The sequence below is a fragment of the Hibiscus syriacus genome, unplaced genomic scaffold (assembly GCF_006381635.1).
Source record: "Hibiscus syriacus cultivar Baekdansim isolate YM2019G1 unplaced genomic scaffold, ASM638163v2 tig00008013_pilon, whole genome shotgun sequence".
NCBI lineage: Eukaryota > Viridiplantae > Streptophyta > Magnoliopsida > Malvales > Malvaceae > Hibiscus > Hibiscus syriacus.
In genome coordinates, this window is record NW_024062150.1 from 1,260,583 (window position 1) to 1,277,871 (window position 17,289).

Genomic DNA, 17,289 nt, shown 5'->3' on the forward strand with positions numbered 1-17,289 from the left:
AATGATAACTCATCGGGTGACTCGAGTGGTTAGAGAGAGTGTTATTATTCTGAGGTTTTGGGTTCGAGCAATTGAGTCTCAGAGTATTATGTGTATCGTTAATTGTTAATAAAGATTATGAACAAATACTAACTTATAATCATCTCAGACTATTAAAAATATTTAAAATGACTATTAGAGATTATAAATGAAAAGATTAGTTGAACAGACTAAAAAAATACCATTAAATTTGTTTTAAACTTTTTAGTTTTTTTTAATTATTGTTGAATTGATTAAATTGAGTAATGATTTGATTGGTTCGACTATCAATTTGATATTCACCGCACATATTTTAAACACATTTCATTTTAAATCCAAGTTAACATTTAAGGATCCAATTAAAATATATTGAAGTTTAATGACAAGTTTAAAATCTTAATTATCGTCTCAAGTAGTACTTTGTAACTAAATCATTGCATGAAACGTCATCGTTTGACTTTAGGGAAAACCAACCAACCAGAGAGTGACAAACTATCCGACACACCACGTGTAATAAGATCATTGGTCATAAGGAAGAACATAATCTTTTTTTTTGACACTGTTGCCTGAATATTTTCACTTTAGTCTTTAATCTTGGTTTTTCTAAAAAAGAAGTTAATAAAAAAAATTGAAGGAGAGAGAGAGAATAAATTTCATTTATTTTTTGTTTTTAAAGTAAATGGGAACCATTACTTGCGTCAGTAATTTCACCAATCTCTCGAGAAAGTCAATTTCTTGGTCCTCATCATCATCATTGTCCTCATCGCTATCAATTTTCAAGAACCCGATTCTAATCTCCCGAAGCTTCAGCTTCTCTTCTTCAATGGCTGCTGCTTCTCTTCTTCAATTCTCAGCTTCATCCTCAACGGGTCTCTTTGATTTTTCCTTTTCCTTTTCCGCTTTCCTTTTTGTTTCTTTTATTTTTTTAAAATAATCTGGGATCTTTTTTTTTAAAATGAAGCAGGGAAAGCAATTGTGGGAGAGAATGATTTGCTAATTGTAGGACCTGGTGTTCTTGGTCGTTTGGTGGCTGAAAAATGGCGGGAGGTAAGTCAACTGTTTGATTCTTTACTTTAATTTACTCAACGCTCTATTGCTTCCATTTCACTCTATGTATTGAGCAAAAAACATCATTCAATGTAGTTTCAGGGGTTGAAATTCAAAGGGTTTTCTTGGATATTTATAAGAATTAGCTGATTGAAGGATTTGGCCTTTTAGTCTTAGTCGTCGTTCATAAAGAAGACAATTAACATATATGTATATATCACATAATTTGGGGAAGCAGGAACATCCAGGGTGTCGAATTTACGGGCAGACCGTGACGACGGATCACCACGATGAACTGCTCTCACTGGGGATTAACCCACTTTTGAAAGAGACCAAGACCGATCAAAAGTTCCCCTTTGTGATTTTCTGTGCTCCTCCTTCAAAAACTCCAGATTACCCTGGTGATATTAGGTAGTTCTGAGATTATTTTCCTTGCATCTCTGTTGTTTATATTTGTGATTTGTCACTCACATCTAGTCACTGGTCATAGTGGTGTGGTAGGGTAGTAATCATATACCAAAGAGCTTTGGCAAAACTTTGATCTTGAATTTTAGATTTCCTTTTAGTGGCAAAATGTTGATTGGCTATTTTTCCTCTTGGAACTGAAGTTGGTGCTATTGATTTTGCCTTGAATTGATCAGTTTGGCTGCTTTAAGCTGGAATGGTGAAGGTTCGTTCGTATTCACTTCGAGCTCTGCACCGTATGATTGCAACAACAATGGACCATGTGATGAGGTATTTAGAAATATCATAACGCATTGTTCTGCTGGTAACACTTCCTTCTTGTTGCTTTGTTTCATTACGCAGATATGTATTAATATCCATTGCTCTGTTTTCTCTATTGTATGATCACTGAGGCCTAATATCCTTGACAGGACACGCTGAATGTGCCGATTGGGAGAAGCCCTAGGACAGATAACCTTCTCAAGGCTGAAAAGGTGGTGCTGGACTTTGATGGTTGCATTGTTAGGTTGGCTGGACTATATATATCCTCTTTATCGGACTTTAATTATCGGATAAATATGTTTATATGTTTCATGGAGTTGTGGATGTTGCCAATATTACATTCATGATCACCTTAAACTTTCACACAAAATAGATAGAGGTGCACATTTCTATTGGTTGCATAAGGGGACTGTCGATGCTCGTCCCGATCACATCTTGAATCTTATACACTATGAGGTGAGAAATCACTCTTTAATATTGGTTATGAATGGCAGGAATTTCAACTTCTTTATTACCCTATCACGAAGCACTGGAAATGATCCCTTTTGGGATTTGCAGAAATCGTTTGGGTACCTTGAATGGTGTTGATGTTGATTTTTATACCTGGTATCACAGGATGCAGCTTCCCTCTCGGTCACTATTCTGAAGAAGAAACTTCGGGGTCGGATTTTCTTGGGTTGTGACAATCATCCTTTGTCCAGGTTGTCTGTTGTCTTCTTTTATGTTAAGACAGATGAACACCTGTCTGATACATTTCATGCAATGCTATTTATTGTCTAAAACGTTTATTTTGCTGAGTTCTTAACACTGCTACTTTCACTGCAGGCAAGAAGTAATGGATTTAGTCGATAAAAGTGGGAAGTTCGACATAAAGTTCTATGGCTTTACAGGTGGTTTTTCTATTTACACTTTCAAAACAAACGTATACCATTGATTATGGATTATAAATCGTATATCGGTAAGGGTTTATGATTATCCAAATACATAGGAAACTTGTACGAAAAGGAATCGAGCGTGCTTGATCACCGGGGTCCGAGTAACATTAGTTTTAGTTGCATGATATGTGAAATTTGCATTCTCTGATGTATGTTGCATGTTGCAGGCACTAGTGATCCCCTGGGAAAGAAGCTGAGCAACTCGAAAACTCGTAAGGAATTAGGATGGGAGCCAAAATATCCTAGCTTCGCCCACTTCCTCGGAGTTTCAGAACTCATATACAGTTTCTAAACGTTTCACATCAGTGTTAATAAGAACACTTTCAGTTGAGTCGTTGTACCTCGGGAGTTTCGGTTTAACTACTAGCCTAATCCGAATTGCCGAGACGTAATTATGCTCGACGAAACCGGATTTACTAGGCACTGCAAGTTCTTGACATGGAGCTGCTGTTGCCAAGAACTTTCATGCCTAGTACTTTAAATTGTCTTCTGAGTTCTAAAAACTTTAACTCGAACTTGATTCTAGATAAAAATTGAACTGTTCGAAAACCCTTCATTAGATTCTATTAAGTTCTTTTACATAGTAAAAGATAAACTCGATTCACGTATTCTACTTCATGCTTGAGTATTTATACTCTAGTTTGAATTGATAAATTTTTAATACTAAGAAAAAATATACATAATGATAAACAGAGCTCGATTAACTTGCAGACAACTCATTTGGAATGGAGATATGAATCTTATTACATTTTTGGGTAAATTGCACGTTTAGTATCTAAGCTATAAGTTTTTGTTAGTTTTAGGATCTAAACTTTCAAATTTTTTCAAAAACATACTTAAAGTTTAGTTATTGTTTTATTATAGTGCTCTTTCGTTAAAAACTTTAGTTTTTTTATTCATTTTAATATCTTCGTTCGAAATTTAACGTTAAATTTTGAAAAAAATAATTAAATGAGTCAAAACTTACAGTCTTCTTTTGATATGACCGTTGATAAACTTACATAATTTGTCATAGTCAAATATATTATATAACAATCATTGTTATTTGTCCTATCAACTGATGGATAACATAACCACTCTAGTAGGGATGATCAAAATACTCGAACTTTAAAGTCCCAACACTACCCTATAAGAAAGTTTCTCTCTCTCCAAATTTTGAGGTTCGAGACGGGACGAGATATATATATAACTTCTTAACAGATGGGGCCCACTTTAAATTGAAAAATCATCGATCCAACTTGACTCGGGATAAATTATTAATTAATTTATATATATATAATATTTAAGATTTTAGAGATTTTTTTATATTGTTAAAATATATTCTTTAATTATTTAAAATGTAAATTATTACAAAATATATTATTTTAAGCATTTAAAATTTAAAATATAATAAAAGATTATATAATATATTATTTTAATTATTTTAAAATATTAATATATATGAATAGGGTCGGATTGAGGTTTTAATATAAAAATTGGGTCAAATTCGGGACAGAAAAAAGTTAAAATTCATCAGGGCGGGACGAGTATAAGCAATATATTTTCGGGTTGGGGTGGCCTCCCTAGAGTCTAGGCTTGACATCAACACTAAAGATAAGTACACAAGTCGCCTTACAAGGTTGAAGAAGGAGATCGGGCTGAATCTCTCTCAATTTCTCACTTAGTTACCACTCTTCTCCTTATTGAATCATCAATCATGATTCTTCATCCAAATTAAACGAGGTTAACCATCTAAAACCATCACAAACACAATTTTGCCATCAAAATAACTCAAAATTTTCAACCATTAATGAATTATTGTGAAGCAAAATTTCCAACCCCAGAAAGCAATGAATATTTAACATCGAGAAGGCAATTTTTATATATTAAAAGATTAGTTGGGCAATGTTCCAAGAAACCAACTTCATAATAAACTATTCCATTTCAAGTTGACTTGAGAGACCAATGACTCTTCTATTTTCTCTATATCTTCATCATGTTTGAACAAAGGCACAAGATCTAAGTGTTCTAACACCAAGTTTTTTACAATGGGGAAGTTTTGTTGTATGGAATCAGATGATGGTGGCGGCTTAGATCTCACCGGGCTTCTCATGGTTTTAATCATAGCCCTAGCTCTCATGGCTCTCTGCTTCCAGCAACCGCGACCTGCCGGTTATACAGTGTACCGTTACAGATGAAAAACCTTCGGTTCAAGCTCAGTCGTCTCGTTTCAACCGTGTTTCGTTGCATCTGCAAAATAAGGTTATGGTGACAACGTTTGTTGCTTGTAAGAACTTGAAAGCTGTCTATTGTATTTCATTGGAACATATCGGATTTTAGATTCATTACTTTTCCCAATCTGAATTGTTGTTTATAGGAATCTGTTTCATTGTTGTTTTATGTTCTCAACTCGTAAGTTGTCGGATATATGTATCTATCCTACTCTATCCGACACTCACATTCGAGTCTGAATAACACAAGGTTTATACTACTGGATTTCTCATTGTTACAACTAACAAAAGATCAAATAATAGCAAATGAAATTGATAAAAGAAAGGTTATATATCAGTCTGCAATACACACACACACACACACATCATGAGATAAACACTGTACATATGCAAATTTGTTCATGATTGTTCCCCATGGTCTAAACTAGTCATTGTGAGCTAAGATTAAGCCAGGCACTGCTTGTGGAATTAACAACAGATATCTGAACTTCTAAAACCTCATGAATCGCTCCTCGGTGAAGTACCCCCAGCACGTCTGTGTCGTCTTTAAATGTTGCAAGATCTTCTAGAGAGAGACATCGAGAATGGAATTCATCACGCATACGGAATCCGTAGAACCATCTACCGAGCTTCCACCATTTGACATGAACTTGACGGTCAAAAATCTTGCTACTCTCAAGCACTTCCTTGACATCCGAAGCCTGCTTGTTATGATGCATTGAAAACATCATTAGCACAAAATCATAATGCATGATTGTAACAGAAAACCACATGAATGTTGAGTCTTTTGAATTTTCTTCACATACATAGAAAGAGGCACACCGGTTCAGTTCAACCCTTAATCTGGTGTTAGCATCATCAAATAAGTCTCCACTCCACTCATCACTAGAGAACGTATTCCATCAAATGGAACAAATAATACAGATATCATACCAACTATTCCGACCCCTCTCCCTCTTATCGTTCTCGATTTAGTCTCCGAAGCAATGTAAACTTAAACCAAATATCACACTACAACACAATACCCCCACTTTTAACATTTAAAACAAGCATCAAGAACATTAATTCAACAATTTAAGCAAAACAAAAACATGCAAGGACGAAAAGAAAGAAAGTTACCGGCACTCGAAGGATGTTAAGGCAGTAGTGAAGTCCAACCAGGTTAAGCAGAACACTCAGCTTTTGTTTGAACAGCAACATTTGGACATCTTTAAATCCGAACTGCAACGATTTCAGGCATTCGACCGCTTTCAGATGGTCGTTTACCTGGAGTGATTCGGATTTCGAACATTGTTCCACAAATTTAATAACGGATTCAGCTTGATCCCTCATCTCCTTGTGCTGCTTTATGTAAAATCCCTTCCACCCCTACAACCATTTATTTTTTTTCCAGGATTTTTAAATCCATACAAACAATTGAATTAGCCTAATTAGAATATAAAAATGTACCAACTATATTTCCAAAGCTATGCAACAAAAGCAATTAGCCAAATTACCCAATAATTCCAAACCTAAATCACAACAAATTAATCATTTTTTTTACAAAAAAGGAACTTCAGAAAACCTTGAAATTGGGGTCTTTCATGGTTTCTTTATACAGAAGAGGCCATCGTTGTTTGAATAGTGGCTCCCATACATAATCGGAGCCCCATATCTCACGCCAAACCCGAGAACAGCAGCTCAAAGAGGAAATATCAGGAACCTGAAAAACCCGAAGACCCGGGAAAATGAATCGGGTTTCGAACAGTACCCATAGAGAGGGAAATTAAGAAGAAATAATGAAATGAAGAGGAAGCAAACCGTAAGGGAAGAAGCGATTTTGAGAGCTACATCGTTATGGATTGAACTGTTTGTATAATCTGATTGATTCATTGGATAAAACTGATAAATTAATGGTTCATGAAATAATTTATCTTTTCCTCCCGGAAAATGGGAAATTTTCTGTTCAGATTTCGTCTTGAATTTGGGAAAGTTGAGCAGACCAGTTACTTGTTCATATTGGATTTCTTGCAAATCTTGGAACTCAATGAGTTTCCACGTGGACGGCTGTATTTGACGTTAGAAACAGCGTCTTTTAACTACAAGATTTGTTGAAGAACATAAAAAATCGTGGTAGATCGACGAAGTCCAATATAAGGTAGAGATAAAACAAATTTGTTTCAAGGAGTTTCTACAATGCAATGACGATGAAGAAAGATTGAGAGTTAAACAAAGATACAAGGGGACAAAGTGGGAAGCCAAGAAAACAGTGTGTTGAACTATGTTTCGATATAACAATTTAAGGCAAAATGGTTTTTGGACTTAAATTGAATTTACAAAATGTATTTGGACTTAATTGAATTTATTCAAAATTTATAAAAATAATTCAAAGTTCTTTTAATTTAAAATTGAGCACAAAAATATTTTTATGAATAGTAATTTACTATTTGAACAGTAACTTACTATTTGAATAGTAAATCACTATTTGAACAGTAACCCGAGGCTCAAAAATTCCAGTATGTAAAAGGGGAACCGATTCCCCCAAGGGAGTACCGATTCCCTCACTGTTCATCAACCCACCGATCATAATATTTGAATATTATGAAGGGGTATCGATTCCCTATGAAGGGTACCGATTCCCCCTATTCTGGACAGCCTAGTTTTGCAGAAAAATCATTCCCAAACGGCTCCAAAACATCCCCAACGGCTAGATATGTCTTCAAACACATTCCAAGCTATAAATACAAGCTAAGGACACTTGAAGAAGAAAGAGAACAACTATCCAAGTAATCAAACACAAGAGAAGAGTTTTTCATTCTTATCTCATCTTTCTCTTGTAAATATTTTGTTCTTGTGAGCTTAATTCTTGTAAACACCTACCTTAGAGAGGTTTTATTGTTTACATCTTTTATCCTTTTGTAAAGGGGAAAGGTTCTAGCTTAGCCCGTGTAAAAACTAGGGAAAGGTTCTAGTTTAGCCCGGAAAAACTAGGGAGTTGTAAGGTTATCTCTTTGTCCTCAAAAGAAAAAACAAATTAGTGAATTTATTGGAAAATCATTGATGAGGAGCTAAGGTAGTGGACGTAGACTTTGATTGATAAAGTCGAACCACTATAAATCACTATGCAATTCTCTATCTTTCAATCTCCTTACTCCCTAAACACAAAACCGTTCCGACCCCTCTTTGCAAATCGTTCCGGTTGTCATTTCGAGCTTCCGGAAATCCTAACACAGTGGCTAAAGCAAATGACAAGGCATATGAGGAAATGTATAAGAGATTAGACACCAAGGAAGGACAAAACGACATCTTCAAGCTTGCAAAATCCAAGGAGAATAAGAAAAAGGATCTAGGTAGCATTAGATATATTAAGGACAACAATGATGTTCTTTTAGTGAAAGATCATGATATTAAGAATGTTTGGGGTAGTTACTTCTTTGGCTTATTTAATGACGGTGCCTCTCCCTGTACAGATAGAACTGTTGATGGGTCTGCCGACCATCATACTACGGCCAATGACTGCCCTATTAGTAGAATTGAGAGTGAGGAAGTCAAAATGGCTCTTAGAAAGTTGAGGAGGGACAAAGCTGTCGGTCCAGATCAAATTCCTATCACTGTGTGGTTGACCCTAGGAGAAGAGGGAGTTAAGTGGTTGACCAACATCTTTAATATTATTTTAGAGACTACCAAGATGCCAGAGGAGTGGAGAGAGTCTACGGTGATATCAATCTATAAGAATAAAGGAGATCCCCAACGTTGTGGTAACTACAGAGGTATTAAACTACTCAGTCATACCATGAAGCTATGGGAAAGGGTGATAGAGGCTAGGTTGAGACAAGTTACTAGGGTTTCAGAAAATCAATTTCGTTTTATGCCAGGCAGGTCCACTACAGAGGCGATTCATCTACTTCGACGGTTTATGGAGAAATATAGAGAAAAAATAGAGATCTTCACATGGCGTTCATTGACCTTGAGAAGGCGTATGATAGCGTTCATCGTGATACGATCTAGAAGACCTTGGAAACGAGACGGATACCATATGCTTATATCCGGGCGATTCGTGATATGTACTGTAGATCTACTACATATGTCAGGACTACAGTTGGCGACACCAAGGTATTCCCGGTGGAAATCGGACTCCACCAGGGGTCGGCTCTTAGCCCTTACATCTTCGCCTTGATTATGGACGACATTTATTGTGCGACACCAGACGGTGTCCCATGGTGTATGCTTTTCGCTGACGACATTGTCCTAGTTGCTGAAACAAAACTGAGCTGAATAATAGATTGACTACCTGGAAGACTGCTTTGGAAGAAAAAATGTCTAAGGATCAATATTGAAAAGACAAAGTATATATGTTCAAACTTCAATGGGAACCAAACCGATGAAGATGTAGAAGTATGCATCGAAGGACACGTTCTCCCCTCAAATAATTGTTTCAAGTACCTAGGGTCTATGATACATAAAGATGAGAGTGTAGATGATGACGTTACACACCGTATAAAGGCGGGATGGCTAAAGTGGAGGGCTGCTACTGGAGTTTTGTGTGACAAGAAGGTGCCTCTAAAACTTAAGGGAAAATTTTATAGAATGACAATTAGACCAGCGCTGCTGTATGGATCAAAATGTTGGGCAATAAAGAATGATCACATAAGGAGGATGGAGGCCGCAGAAATGAGAATGCTTCGATGGGCATGTGGTAAGACTCTGTGGGACATGACACCAAACTCTGCAATTAGGATGTCCTTGGGGGTGGTGACTGTATCCGAAAAATTGAAGGAGGGAAGACTACGGTGGTTTGGGCATGTCCTTAGGCGACAACCGTCGGATGCGGTCAGGAGGGTAGAGTCGATTACAGTCGAGGGTGCCAGAAGGAGAGGACGACCAATGAGGAAGTGGTTAGAGTGCTTGAGATCAGATTTGAATGATTTAGCCCTTACCGAGGACATGACCTCTGATAGAAAATTATGGAGACTTAAGACCAGGGTAGACGAGTAGTTGTGGGTCACAGCCATAGAGTGTAACATCTCTGTCTTCTTTTTAATGTATCTGTAGTAATTTCCATGACTTCTACTTTTTATTTGTTTATGTCATTGGAATTTATGAAGTATTAGAATTAGGGTAGCGGAGTTGTGTTGATTTAGTTTAGGTTTTAACCCATTTGTCTTTATTACTTCTCATAGCTTGCTATCGATGACTTCTGTGTATCATTCTCTTCATGTTTTCTCTTTCTAAATTTAGCCGGTAATTACGTAACTGTCTATATGCAGAGATTTTTATACATGGATTTATTTGCAGGGATTACTTCCCATTACAGACGCACGTATGAAAACTGCATATGATGACTGTTCAACTATGTATTTATTTATTTATACATGCATTGGATTTTTATCTTTATTTTTAATTTTTTTGACTGCCGGAGGTCTTCTACGGAAGCTGTTCTCAACCTGACGTTGATGGCAACCTACTACCCTACCTCCCCCTTACCTTATTGCATATGAGAATAAGGTTTTTTGTTGTTGTTGTTGTATTTGTTGATGAATTTTTTATCACCCAACTTTAAAAAGTTAGAAAATCATCATTTAATTAATTAATTAAATTATTATTTTTAAAATGAAGTGGTTCATGTCAAATTCTTATATAATTTGAAGATATTTTATTTTTATGTTATATTAATGATTTAATTGTACACATAAATTTTACAGTTTTACATCCCCGAAAATTTTAATATAATATATTAAAGATTTGTACATGTAACATAAAATTTTACATTTATTTTTTATTGTTGCTTGTATTGCACCTACTTGAGTTGAGAAAAATGATAATCTCGTTGAGTTAGAGATGAATATAGATTCTACCATCAAATATTGAAAGTTTATTGTATCTATAAAGGCTCGAACTCGATTATAAATATCTCTTTATCCAGGGATAAGAATGAAAGTTTAAAAAGTTCATGGGTGAGACTAATATTTATCAATAACTATGGGGGAAAACAAGTAGTTCTATATTTTTATCATCTGGGCTATCGGCAATATTATCCACTGCCTATCCTCTGTAGATATTTTTGGCAATTTTTTACGATGAACTCACTCTATTGACCATGAAATCGCCTCAAATTTTCACTCATTTTCCTTTCCTTTCCTTTCTTTCTTCAAATTCGAGTGGCAGAGACAAATTTTCCCAAATTTCTCTTCTTTCCAAACACAGGTGAAGAGAGTAGAGAAAAATGTCACTCTGCTTATCATTCAATCCCTTCACAGTTCACTCACCGAAGTCCCAAACTCACAAAACACACTTCAGTTCTCAGTTCATCAAGCAAAACCAGGTAAAACCATCTCCTTTTACTTCAAAATCAAGACCATTTAACGGCAAAAGATCTGAACTTGTAAAAGCTTTGGCGACAAAGCCTTTTGAGACAGCTGTTTCAGCTTCGTTTAGGAACAAAAACCCCAAAGACATCAACGTTTTGGTGGTGGGTTCAACTGGTTATATTGGGAAATTTGTGGTGAAGGAGTTGGTTAATAGAGGGTTTAATGTGATAGCCATTGCTAGAGAAAGAAGTGGGATTAGAGGTAAAAACAAGAAGGAAGACACTTTGAGTGATTTAAATGGAGCTAAAGTATGTTTCTCTGATGTTGCAAATTTAGGCGCTTTGGTTGAATCTGTGAAAAATTTAGGATTTCCCATTGATGTCGTTGTGTCTTGTCTTGCTAGTCGTACTGGCGGTGTTAAGGATTCATGGAAGATTGATTATGAGGCAACAAAGAACAGCCTTGTTGCTGGTAAGAAATTCGGGGCTTCACATTTTGTGTTGTTGTCCGCCATTTGTGTGCAAAAACCCCTCCTCGAGTTCCAGCGAGCTAAGCTGAAATTCGAGGCGGAATTGATGAAAGAAGCCGACGACGACGACGGACTTACTTATAGTATCGTGAGGCCGACTGCATTCTTCAAGAGTTTAGGGGGTCAAGTTGAGTTGGTGAAAGATGGGAAGCCTTATGTGATGTTTGGCGATGGCAAATTATGTGCCTGTAAGCCAATTAGTGAACAAGATTTAGCTTCATTCATAGCCGATTGTGTTTTGAAAGAGGATAAGATTAATCGGGTTTTGCCGATCGGCGGTCCGGGGAAGGCATTGACACCATTAGAGCAAGGGGAGATTTTGTTTAAGCTTCTAGGGAAGGAACCAAAGTTCTTGAAAGTGCCTATTGGGATAATGGACTTCGCCATTGGGGTACTCGACTTCCTAGTTAAGATCTTCCCCGCTATGGAAGATGCTGCCGAGTTCGGTAAAATTGGAAGGTATTACGCTGCCGAAAGTATGTTGTTTTTGGATCCCGAAACCGGGGAATACAATGCGGAGAAAACACCGAGCTACGGCAACGATACGTTGGAAGAGTTCTTTGCGAGAGTCCTGAGGGAGGGGATGGCTGGCCAGGAATTAGGTGAACAATCCATCTTCTGAAAGTTGATTGCTTTACATTAAGTTGGTTAAATTTGGGTGATTCATTGAGTGAACCAGTTTTTTCTTAGAACATGATTTGAGATATGCAGATGCAGTCACCCCAACCTTAAAAACATCAAAAACTAGTGAATCTCATGTTGTCTTTGTGAAGAGTTCTTTTCCCTTGAAAATCACCAATGTTATGAAATAAATAGATTTATTTATATTGCATTGCTCTTCCCACACGGGAAGAGACTCTTCCAAACAACATATCTTACACACGACAAACTTCAATCAATGTCAGGCACAAATTATTAGAACATGATGGATGTATTGAAACTTTGAGACATAATATTTATCGGTAAAATTAAATTTTGAATAAAAAAATTATGATTTTACATTCTACTCTTTGAGAATTTTAAAACCATATATAATATACTCGAAGCAGTTAAGTAATGAATAAGAAAATAATATTTGAAGTAAACTATGTACAAATGTTATTGAGGAATGAAAAAAAAAATTATAAACGTTGCATTCGTAGTAAAATACCTAATAATTATAAACATGCAATATACTCGAAGCAGTTAAGTAATGAATAAGAAAATAATATTTGAAGTAAACTATGTACAAATGTTATGAAATAAATAGATTTATTCAAACGGTAAGTAACTTGATATCGCTTAAGTAAAGTCTCGGGTTTAGATCATTGTGTATGCAAAAAATCTTCGTTTGACAACTTACCCATCAAAACAAGATGTGCGACTTGAGTCGCACCAAATTAGTCAAAACGAATTTGGGCAACCAATATATATATATATATATATATAATTTCATTATATTAAGCAAGAGGGGCCCTTAGATATAGTTTCTAAAATTGTATATTATATGAATAAAAAAAATCAAAGTCAAAAAACCATTGGGGTGAATCTAAGACCATATCTACTGGTTTGGAAAGCAGGATGCCCACCACCTTTGAATTTTGATTCTGCACTTTAGAATTTTTTTAATAAATTATTTTTATAATTCTCAATCTATTTTACATATTTTTATTCCACTCTCTCACTCCAGCCGTCAAACATTGGACTGTACGAAAATTATTTTCAACTAAAATAACATCTTTAATTTTTATTAGGTTAAAAGATTAAGTAAGCTCTTTAACTTTGTCATCACATATCAAATTTTTTATTTTAATTTGTCTAGTATAAAAATAGTTTAATTATTTTCTAAAAGAATTATATGTAGATTATTGAATTATTGATTTTCAGATTAATGATTTAATATTAAATTTTAATATTATTAATTCATGATCTAATAGAATAAAGTGAATAAAATATGAGTCGGTGTACTAGCTCTCATAAAGACATAATATTAAAATGTTATATTAATATTTGATTGAATAATTATTTTTATAATTTTTTGTACTATGACCCTTAATATTTTATTTTAGGATAATTAAATTTTTCATGTGAGAATCGTCGGTCAACAAACAACTAATATATAGAGATAATTCAATAGATATTTCCGGACTATAGTATTGACATAATATATTCATATATGAAAGAAATAATGCGTAGCATGTAATGTCAATAAAAATATATATGTTTTAAAATTTTATATATTAAATTAAAGTGTCATTGCTGATTTAAGAATTAAGATAGAGAAAATAAGAAGAAAAATTAAGGAACAAATATATAAAAAAGAAAATTCCTCCAAATTTAGCACAACGAGAGAGGGAGAGAGAGGCAAAGACCCTTTCTTTCCCTACCATCCAATTTTCCATTGAACCAACGCACGGCACGCTCTTCCCTCTTCCCTCTTCCAGATTCTCCACTCAATTCCAAAATCTCCCCTTTACTTTCTCCTCACCTCAAACTCCACACTTATGCTTCTTTTCTCCCTTTCTTTGCCTTGTTGATCCAAGCACACTGGTGGGTTTTTTCTTCTTTTGTGTTTGTTGTACCCCAAGCTTTAGTTTTTATTATCATTTCAATACCAAGTTTCTTTTTTTTTTTTACCTTTTTTAATTCAATAGTTTAATGTTTTGTTTTATTGTGTGGTGTTAGTTGAACTAGTTGCTTTTATTTGGAGTTCATTGTGTTGTTTCGATTAACGTATTTTTTTTCTTAGTATTCACTGTTTTTGCTGTTTTATTGTTGAATAGTACACAAGATAAGCCCTTTTCGTATGTTTTAAGTCTTAAACGCTTATGTTAGTAATTGAGAATCATTACTTTTTATTATTTATGAAATTGGGTTTTGATGATGTGTTCATGATTCAGATCCAGTTCGTTGTATTCTAGTTTAAGATTCATGACAATGTCCTGCTGATCGTGAGATGAATTTATAGATAGTTTAGTTTTAGCAACAAAAGGAATGATTAATTCTTGTATTGGAAGTTTTGTGTTTAGTTAATTCGGTTTCTGATTGTTTCCTTTTGAGATGTTCATCAGATTTATTTATGTAAAATGCTGGATTTAGATGAAATTTGTATTGATTTTTCGGTCTTTAGTGTGCTAACAAGATGTTATGCTCACATTCTATGCAAAATTTACATAATGGAGATGTGTACTCTCTTTCAGACTATAATGCAAGGAGAAAGTTTCATTAATCCCGAAGGGGAAATTAAGGTTAGTTTTGGCTATCAGTGTAGCAGCCCCAAAGGTATTCCTTTCAGCGCTCCTAATGTGCGTGAAATCTGGTCTAGAAGTGAACTGCCTAGGAACGGCAGTTTCTCTTGCTTGTCGGGTGCTGCCTTAAGTGCCAATGCTACATTGGCCAATACGAATATCTGTAACGGTGTGATTGGAGCTGAAATTCTTCCTAGTTTGGATTCCCCTAATTCATTTCGTAGAGTTCCCTCTTCATCATCTCTTGCAAGGTTGGATATATTATCATCTTCGCTGCAAAGCAGTATCTCAAACTTAAGTTGCAGTCCACCAAGTCCAGTTTATTCACCTGATACTGATTCGTTTTTACTGAGACCGATGAGTGCTCCTTCTAGGACTGATAGTTTCCTTAATGCTATGGAAGTGCAAGTTGCAGGTGGAGCCGCTGGTGAAGACAGGGTTCAAGCTGTCTGCTCCGAAGAGAACGGGTGGCTCTTTTGTGCAATCTATGATGGTTTTAATGGGAGAGATGCAGCTGATTTTCTAGCTGGGACATTGTACGAAACTATAATATTTTACCTTAGTTTACTAGACCGGGAATCAAAGCAGGATGTCCCCAGATCACCCAATGGTTCGACTGCAAATGGATACTTTGGATATTTTCATGATCATATTACGGTTGGTAACAAGGAAAAAACCCATTCTAGGGTTGAAACCAAGAAGTATACGAGCGCTGAAAGCTTGATGAAGAAAACTGCAGATCGTAAAGTGGAAGTATCATCTGATTCCTTTAGGCACGGGGTGCTTGATAGCCTCCAACGTGCTCTAAGTCAAGCCGAGAGTGATTTCTTGTACATGGTAGAGCTGGAAATGGAGGACCGTCCTGATTTAGTTTCAATAGGATCTTGTGTTTTGGTTGTTTTTCTTCATGGTGACGATTTGTATACACTCAATTTAGGCGACAGTCGAGCTGTATTGGCCACATATGATGACGCCAATGACAAGGGTCAGAGTGAAAGGTTGAAAGCTGTTCAGCTGACCGATAGTCACACTGTTGATAACGAGGTTGAAAGATCTAGACTCTTGCATGAGCATCCTGATGACTCTATGCCCGTCGTAGCCGGAAAAGTGAAAGGAAAACTGAAGGTCACTCGCGCATTTGGAGTAGGTTACTTGAAAAAGGTAGGTGCTCTTATTTCTAATTACAATTTCCTTGTATTTTTGTCATTTAAATCTGCCCTCTCGATAAGAACCGCTGCATGCTAGTCAGGTAGTATTACTCTGACACGAAGATCACGACGGCTTTGTATTTCTAATCTTTATACCACTTTTACTTTATCCTAGCGTGGAAACTAATATTCAAGACTTGGAAATACCGGTTAAGTAATCAACAAGTGATATCTAACCTGCCTTGTTATAAATCGTGGTTGCTACTATTTCTGCAATCCCGTAATGGTTTATGCACGAGAACAACTGTTATATAACCTATCTTATTGTTGCTGATCCAGTCTTTACCGTTATCAGCATACCATTTTTGTTATTCCTTGTAGAAAAAACTGAATGATGCTCTGATGGGAATTCTTCGAGTTCGTAACCTCATTAGTCCCCCATATATCTCCACTGAACCGTCGCTGAATGTGCACAAAGTATCAAGATCCGATCACTTTGTTATAGTCGGTAGCGACGGTTTATTTGACTTCTACAGCAATGAAGAGGCTGTAAAGCTCGTCCATTCTTACATCTCAAGCAACCCTTACGGTGATCCTGCCAAATTTCTTGTGGAGCAGCTTCTAATAAAAGCAGCTCAATCTGCAGGTAAATTTTCTAATAATTTTTAGCTTTTGTCCTAATTTCATTTGAACCACGAACTGAATTTTCTTACTGCCTGTTTTTATGGTTGTCGACACACTCAGTTTTGTATAAAAGAACATACAACAAAACCAAAATGCATGTTTCGTAACTTTAGCTGTATGTTTATTTGTGGACTGGAATTTCTAAGACATGAACTTTACTTTACCATCACAGGTTTCAGTAAGGAAGAACTGATGAATATTCCAGCTGGTAGGAGGAGGAAATACCATGACGATGTTACCGTTATCGTGATTATTCTCGGGACAAATTATCGAACATCCAAGGCATCAACCTGTGCGTGAATTTTATGTCAAAGCTTTGCACATTTTTCATTTGTATATAGCTTAAATTCAGATAAGTTTCTCCTGATGTGTTGCAGACAAAATTTTGTAGTAATTAAATCATGCATTAGAGTCTTTGATGTAAATGTGTAGTTGAGTCTTTTCATTTTTCTTTGACATTTCACCACACATTCTAAAG

General features: G+C 35.7%; 4 protein-coding genes across 6 annotated transcripts; 3 read left to right on the forward strand and 1 right to left on the reverse strand.

Moving 5' to 3' along the window:
* Window positions 1-657: 657 nt before the first annotated feature.
* LOC120201874 lies at window positions 658-3,269 on the forward strand. Of its 2 annotated transcripts, none has more exons than XM_039202404.1 (9): window positions 658-887; window positions 980-1,065; window positions 1,304-1,476; window positions 1,707-1,800; window positions 1,941-2,051; window positions 2,158-2,247; window positions 2,407-2,492; window positions 2,617-2,681; window positions 2,894-3,269. In XM_039202404.1, exons 1-9 carry the CDS (start codon window positions 698-700, stop codon window positions 3,016-3,018), a joined length of 1,020 nt encoding a protein of 339 aa, XP_039058335.1. In that variant the 5' UTR covers window positions 658-697; the 3' UTR covers window positions 3,019-3,269. The 2 variants fall into 2 exon arrangements, with proteins under 2 accessions (XP_039058335.1, XP_039058336.1); XM_039202405.1 differs by having other exon boundaries at window positions 983-1,065.
* Window positions 3,270-5,231: 1,962 nt separating this feature from the next.
* On the reverse strand, window positions 5,232-6,872 carry LOC120201875. Its single transcript, XM_039202406.1, has 4 exons — window positions 6,737-6,872; window positions 6,501-6,638; window positions 6,056-6,304; window positions 5,232-5,637 (listed from the first exon to the last, which is right to left on the reverse strand). The coding sequence occupies exons 1-4, from the start codon at window positions 6,806-6,808 to the stop codon at window positions 5,365-5,367; spliced, it is 732 nt and encodes a 243-aa protein (XP_039058337.1). The 5' UTR covers window positions 6,809-6,872; the 3' UTR covers window positions 5,232-5,364.
* Window positions 6,873-11,015: 4,143 nt separating this feature from the next.
* LOC120201876 (divinyl chlorophyllide a 8-vinyl-reductase, chloroplastic-like) lies at window positions 11,016-12,490 on the forward strand. Its single transcript, XM_039202407.1, has one exon. It carries the CDS (start codon window positions 11,139-11,141, stop codon window positions 12,372-12,374), a length of 1,236 nt encoding a protein of 411 aa, XP_039058338.1. The 5' UTR covers window positions 11,016-11,138; the 3' UTR covers window positions 12,375-12,490.
* A 1,591-nt stretch (window positions 12,491-14,081) lies between these two features.
* On the forward strand, window positions 14,082-17,126 carry LOC120201877 (probable protein phosphatase 2C 40). 2 transcript variants are annotated; one of them, XM_039202409.1, is made up of 4 exons: window positions 14,082-14,281; window positions 14,932-16,140; window positions 16,509-16,773; window positions 16,984-17,126. In XM_039202409.1, the coding sequence occupies exons 2-4, from the start codon at window positions 14,938-14,940 to the stop codon at window positions 17,109-17,111; spliced, it is 1,596 nt and encodes a 531-aa protein (XP_039058340.1). In that variant the 5' UTR covers window positions 14,082-14,281; window positions 14,932-14,937; the 3' UTR covers window positions 17,112-17,126. The 2 variants fall into 2 exon arrangements, with proteins under 2 accessions (XP_039058340.1, XP_039058339.1); XM_039202408.1 differs by lacking the exon at window positions 14,082-14,281 and having other exon boundaries at window positions 14,599-16,140.
* The last annotated feature ends 163 nt before the right edge of the window (window positions 17,127-17,289 follow it).

Excerpts from the sequence above, each read along its gene's own strand:
- LOC120201874 (XM_039202404.1), top strand. The coding sequence starts at position 698 with ATGGGAACCATTACTTGCGTCAGTAATTTCACCAATCTCTCGAGAAAG. Across the intron at positions 888-979 it reads CTCAGCTTCATCCTCAACGG|CAGGGAAAGCAATTGTGGGA; the intron begins GTCTCTTTGATT and ends TTTAAAATGAAG. Across the intron at positions 1,801-1,940 it reads ACAATGGACCATGTGATGAG|GACACGCTGAATGTGCCGAT; the intron begins GTATTTAGAAAT and ends TATCCTTGACAG.
- LOC120201875 (XM_039202406.1), bottom strand. The coding sequence starts at position 6,808 with ATGAATCAATCAGATTATACAAACAGTTCAATCCATAACGATGTAGCT. Across the intron at positions 6,305-6,500 it reads TGAAAGACCCCAATTTCAAG|GGGTGGAAGGGATTTTACAT; the intron begins GTTTTCTGAAGT and ends AAATGGTTGTAG. Across the intron at positions 5,638-6,055 it reads TTAACATCCTTCGAGTGCCG|GCTTCGGATGTCAAGGAAGT; the intron begins GTAACTTTCTTT and ends CATAACAAGCAG.
- LOC120201876 (XM_039202407.1), top strand. The coding sequence starts at position 11,139 with ATGTCACTCTGCTTATCATTCAATCCCTTCACAGTTCACTCACCGAAG.
- LOC120201877 (XM_039202408.1), top strand. The coding sequence starts at position 14,818 with ATGCTGGATTTAGATGAAATTTGTATTGATTTTTCGGTCTTTAGTGTG. Across the intron at positions 16,141-16,508 it reads GAGTAGGTTACTTGAAAAAG|AAAAAACTGAATGATGCTCT; the intron begins GTAGGTGCTCTT and ends TATTCCTTGTAG. Across the intron at positions 16,774-16,983 it reads AAAAGCAGCTCAATCTGCAG|GTTTCAGTAAGGAAGAACTG; the intron begins GTAAATTTTCTA and ends TTACCATCACAG.